Genomic DNA, 6,000 nt, shown 5'->3' with positions numbered 1-6,000 from the left:
ATGACCATCATGAAATATACAATCTGATACTTTACATGTTTCATGAGTCTTTCAGAAAGCCTATCTCCTCCCACTCTGCTGCCTGGCCTTCTACAACAGCCTTTAATGTCCTGGCTTTTTCAGACCTAGGGGTCAACTCACTCTTGGGTAGCATCCAGCAGAGACCATACCAAGAAGTGGGGGGTGAGAGGGTGGGAGATGTGGACTTGGGGCATTGCCTAGTTTGTCTGAAAGCTTTTACTGCCTACGTTGACAGTGCTATAAATGGCTTATAAAAAGAACCTAGAGAAGGTAACAAGGAATCAGAGAGAAATACACAGAAGAGGATCAGCAGTTCTAGCAAATCTCCCTGCAATCACCGCCTGACATGCACTTCTGGACAGCATTACTACTTGGCATGATAATCACAATGAGCCAGGCTTTGAACAAGTGAGTTTGTCTTTTTTTACACCTTTCTTCTTATTACCAATTTAAAATCACGCATTTGGTGTCCTTGTAAAGTGTGGGAATGTTAATACTTACCTGCGAATTTGGGTTTGTTGGAAAACTGACAAACCATTATATGAAAAGACAACTGACAGTTTGTGTAAATCCAAACAGACATGTCAGAATCCTGCTACGAAACTTTCCAGTAAGTGATCAGGCGTAACATCTAAAGTGGCAGACTGGACTGTCATCAAAGTTTGCATCTTCTGGAGACCATTCACACTTTATGTAAAATATTTCTCTATATAAGAAGTGTCCAACTTCAATCATGGAGGGCTGTGTTTTTATTTTAACTATTATCCTAATTAGTGACCAGTTTTTGTAGCTAATTAATTCCTTTTGCCTTCATTTTAATTGATTTGATATTTACGACTCAGCCTCCTTCAATGTTTCTTTTTTTCTGCATTAGCAACCAGACAATAATGAGAGCCAACAAACGAGTAGCTAAGGTATGTAGATCATGCAATGTCTTAAAATAAAGAAAGGTGAAGTCTCGGTAAAATTGATCTGCTCAGGTCAACAAAATGTTTTGACAGTACTTTTAGTAAAAAGAAAATCAACCATTTTAAAAATGTTTGATGTGGTGGAATGAGAGCAGGAACAAGCCACAGAATTAAATAACAGGTTTAATTAACAAAAGGAATTGGCTTCTGATTAAGAAACTGAATGGAATGAAGGCTCCGACTTAGCTGGTCATCTGTTGGCTTACTTCACATCTCATTTTTGTTTGGCAGCTATTTAAGGACAGAAAAATTAATTCAGAGGACTGAATGTTAAAAAATACAGCAATTAAAATGAAGGTCACTGATGAAGAACGTGGCAGTTAGGAAAAAGTGCAGCCACCATAGCTCTCCAAGACCAGTGTTGGACACATCATTCTGTACAAAAATCAGTTTCACAGGCATAATGCAGCTAAATCATTTCACTTATTGTACATGATGCTGGACTCCTTTATCTGTGTTTAATACCATGCTGTACAATACTTGCACCAAGTATACTGTCAGACGTGGCATGTTGGATAACACTAATGGCTGAAGAGATCCAGCAGCAAGCGTTTAGAGCCTAGTCTAGTTATGTCATATCTGGAGTTTATGTGTTCTCTGAATAATCACATGGCTTCCTCCCATATACCAAAGATGTTAATTTCAGGTTGAATGCTCAATCTAAACAGGCAACGTATGAGTCAGTGCTGGCATGTACAAAATTAGCTTCCTACTCAAGACTGGTTCTTGCATTCATCCAACGCTGTTGTGATACTCTCTATAGATCTATGATCCCATACATGAATAACTGGGATTAAACAATGGGAGAAAACCTCTTGTGAAATTAGGCTGTTAGTCTTTGTTATACTTGACAGCTATTGCAGCAATCCTCATCACAATGCAAAATGTGTCCATTTTTCTTCTTCCATCTTAGAGTCATTGGCAGCCAGAAATTTGGCAGCATCAGATAGCGATACACAAACCAACTCTAACTTATGGTAACATGGGATGTTGACAGGACCCGGGGTATTCATAGAAAAGCCACACAAATGCAGTAATAAGAGAGTCTGCACATAAAACACAGCCAGTGACCTGGCCATAATCCCAAACCTAAGCCTTTATAGTTCTGAGGCAGCAGTACTAACCACTAGGCCATTGTATTGGATTTATTACATTAAAATATGGGCAAGGATGAGCAATGCTACCAAAAAGATAAAAACAAAAAGTTCTCTTTATCTTCATAGATTATGACTAGCAAAAAAAGCTTTGCTATCAGCTGCTGGTAAAGGAGCATACCCACCTGTCAAAAAACAGCTCCCCCAAAGCAAAAACATCTCCAAAATTTTTATTTCTCACTAATAAGTCTTCGGTTGCACTTGTCGTTCTTGTTAACTTAGTCTTTGCCCCAACTCACCTCCTGATGCTAAACTCATTTTCTTCTGATTTTGGGGCCAGTCCTAGTTTCAATCTCATGACACTTTCAGGATCAGGGAATGGCTATCATGCCACCTTATTCTCTAATATTCCCAGAGATTACTGATGTGTGGGGTCCTTTCTGCTACTGAAAAATGGGGACTAATGGTTTCATCTGTCTGTGCCTTATTAAATAAACATCATGCCAACGTATGGTTTAGAGAAATATTGCTTGATTCTTGCCAGCTGCTTGTCTCTGTCTGAAAATTTGCCTATGAGGCACTAACTATTGTTTCATCATGCCTTTTGTGTACCGACAATAAGCCTGACATTTACAGGCACACAGTGCAGTTTAATCTGTCTTTATACTTAAATGTATGAGTTCACGTGTTTGTATATGTCAAGGTTTTAGCAAACAAATGAAGTGAAATTAGAACATTAGTTATCGTTGATGAGAATAGACCACTCAGTTCAGAAAAGCTCACCAATGCAATCCACTTAATTCCTCTAACACATCAAGTTGAGTTTTGAATGTCCCCAGAGTCCGAATGTGCACCACACTACCTGACAGCATATGCCATGTGTTGATATTTCTATGTGTAAAAATAAATAAGTAACAAAACACAGTGTATGGCCAACTTTCCCAGAGCTTTCACTTTGGGGCAATTCATTTGTCCACCAAAAGATTCCCTAAAATGCGCCTGTCTCGCTTTCAGTTCTTCCTCTCTGTGCTTTGTCTTCAAAGCCTTCTTTTCAGACTTTATATACACTGTCCCAATGGCATTGTTGGCGTGTGTTTTATTTGGAGGCCCCCGATTTCAGCCTTGTAGCCCCTGATCTTCGGGAGCCTCCCCTTCACTTGTTCAGTGCACGTATGCCTGTAGCCGCTAATCTGGTTACCTGACAATGGCGGCTGACAGAATGAAAACTCTAAGCCACCTATAAGTGTAGAAGATATTCGACTCACTTGCACTATTCACACACTTTAGCTCGTCTTGCTATCTGTGATGCCCTGTCTGTCACTTGTACTATATATTCATGGTACCATTTGGAGGCTTTGAGAAACTACTGGGTCACGTGTTTACGCCATCTTCAAATGATACTGCTAGAAAGGGTCCATCTGGAGAACATTCTACACATAGAGTGTTATATGGATATTCATAGATTTTATCCCTCACTTGTGTTTGGAAGTTCATTCATTTTAAATCCTTCCTCTTTCACAAACCCCTTTCATAACCCCTCCAATGCCAAATGTATACCCCTTCTGCCCTGCCATACTTTCCTGGCCATGTAATTTCTCACAATATTGTCTCTGTCTGTGGCTCTGTGTGTATCCTTTCAACTGAGTACTGTTATAAACTTTGTAAAAGAGCACTTTTCTCGATAAATAATAAGAACAGGGTGACATTCAAGGAACAAAATAAACAAATAACAACTGCAGTCTTATTTGCTGCATACATGAATGGCACAATGTGACAAATGGACAAATAATAACCCTCTATCCCCAAGTTTCTCAACTCCCAAATATATCCTCAAACCCCTCTTTTCATGTCCTTTTTCTAGCAAGGTATGTACTCTGCTTTGAGAAATTTAGTTCCTTAAAAATCTGGAGTCAGGAGCTGCACATAAACTCTTGGGCCAACTGGATACAGTGCGGGTACCTGGTGGCCTTTGTTTGTTTGCAATTAATCAATAAAGTAGACAGATGGTCAAAATTTGTACTTTTAGTACTTAAGAAAAACAGTCTGTGCTTTACATTTAAACTAAAGAATGTTTTAGATCAGCTGAATTTAGAGTAATTATTTGATGTCTGTTTTGCTGGGCCAGTTCCTCTCTTCCTGGTCTATTCCACTTGAAACTAGATAACATACTGGGATGCATTTAAAGAGCAACTTTATGATATACGTACATAACCCACAAGTGACATTTTCGTGCATTTCCCAAAACCCTTCTTAACTCTTTCAGGGCTGAATATTTTTTCCAAAAAACAGTTTCTGAAAAGCAATGGTTTCACACATAAATCAACATAAAACATCTGTTGCTGCATGCTGCGGCTGCCAGTTTCACAAGAATGGGTGGCAGGCTTGCTGCCAGGCTGTCTTCATGAGGCTGGGGCAGCAGCAGCAGCGGTCACGGTCGCAGTGTATTGTGATCTGGTTTCTACCTGTTACAATTGTTAAGTGGCAGTCCTCCTGGCGAACACTGCCATAGGCGTGTCAGCACCATGATTAGCTGGGGACCAGTCAGCTGAAGCTGGAACCTCGCATTCGTTTTCAATCACTTGTATCAAAATCGGTGTCCAGCACGTCATAGTCCAGTTCAGAGATAATAGGCAAAACTTCATCCACGGAGTATTTTGCTTTACGCATTCGCTTTGATATCTCGCCATTATGTCAGTGCCATTTTTGCTCTTGTTTGCACCTTACTACTCACACGAGTGCAGGAAATCTCGATCAAACCAATGAAGCTAACTTTCCTTCTAACAATGAGAGTCCAACTAAAACATAACGGTTGGTACTTGTCACACTTTACAGTTGATTACCATCATCAACTCCTCCTTTTGACAAAAGTCGACATCAGCCCTGAAAGAGTTAAGCAGTCACTTTACAAACAAGCGTAAGGTACTGTCTTCCTCTTCTTCCTCTTTCGGCTGCTCCCGTTAGGGGTTGCCACAGATGATCATCTTTTTCCATATCTTCCTGTTCTCTACATCTTGCTCTGTCACACCCATCACCCACATGTCCTCCCTCACCACATCCATACACCTCTTGCCTGGCAGCTCTATCTTTAACATCTTTCACCCAATATACCCAGCATCTCTCCTCAAGCATAAGGTACTGTACTACTTAATTAACAACACTCCTAAGGTCACCTACAAAAAAGCATAACAAGTCGACTGGCAGCACTTACAATATAAAGTAATAATTTAATCGTCCTGTAGAAAGAAAAAGAGGTCGTAAAAAGTAAACATAACACCATAATTTAATATAGTGTATAAATAAGCTGTGAAAAGGAGACAAAACAACATGAAAGGGTTGGGGTACCATCCTAGGGATCCCGGATAACTGAAAGAAGGTAACAGTGAAAAACACACAACAAGTTTTCAGAAAGAAGCTCAGAATTGAACTGCCTCAAAATGGCAAACTTCCTGTCATATGGGTTCTAGGCAGGAAGGGGCAGGTCCAGGAGTGCGGTTAACAAAAAGACATCAGTGGTGGAACGGCCATCAATCTTCCATTCTGCAGAGGAAGGAAGAGAGAAGGCTTCAGAACACAGCACCAACCCCTGGTTTGATGGGTAATTAATATCACCAGAGCCCTTAAGCTGTCTCCCATGCATACACACATGGCAAAGCACAAAATTAATCCTGCACACAAAAAAAGATGGACACATGGCATAAAAAAGTCACACTTTATTAATAAGGTGACAGCAGTGTCATTGTATACTAAGGTACAAAATGCCATTTTCAATAGTGAGACAAAAAAAATAAAACAATAAAATGATACAAAAACACAGTGGTATTCCCTGTGTCTCTGGAGGAAGTTTGCACATTCTCCCCACCTGAGTTTCCTCCAGGTGAACTGGTGTTGTAAAACTGTCCCTAATGTGTGGGTGTGTG

At 40.1% G+C, this 6,000-nt stretch overlaps 1 protein-coding gene across 1 annotated transcript in view; it reads left to right on the top strand.

Moving 5' to 3' along the window:
• The first annotated feature begins 251 nt into the window (after nucleotides 1-251).
• Nucleotides 252-6,000, top strand: part of ren (renin) — a 47,865-nt gene continuing 42,116 nt past the window's right edge. Inside the window, exon 1 of the mRNA XM_028799098.2 lies at nucleotides 252-429. Coding sequence (XP_028654931.1) covers nucleotides 368-429 — 62 coding nt within the window. The 5' untranslated portion in view covers nucleotides 252-367. The remainder of the gene's footprint in view (nucleotides 430-6,000) is intronic.

Source organism: Erpetoichthys calabaricus, chromosome 3 (genome assembly GCF_900747795.2).
Source record: "Erpetoichthys calabaricus chromosome 3, fErpCal1.3, whole genome shotgun sequence".
NCBI classification, from domain to species: Eukaryota; Metazoa; Chordata; class Cladistia; order Polypteriformes; family Polypteridae; genus Erpetoichthys; species Erpetoichthys calabaricus.
Note: the sequence above shows the minus strand (reverse complement) of the source record. Positions and strands in the feature narration are given on the sequence as shown.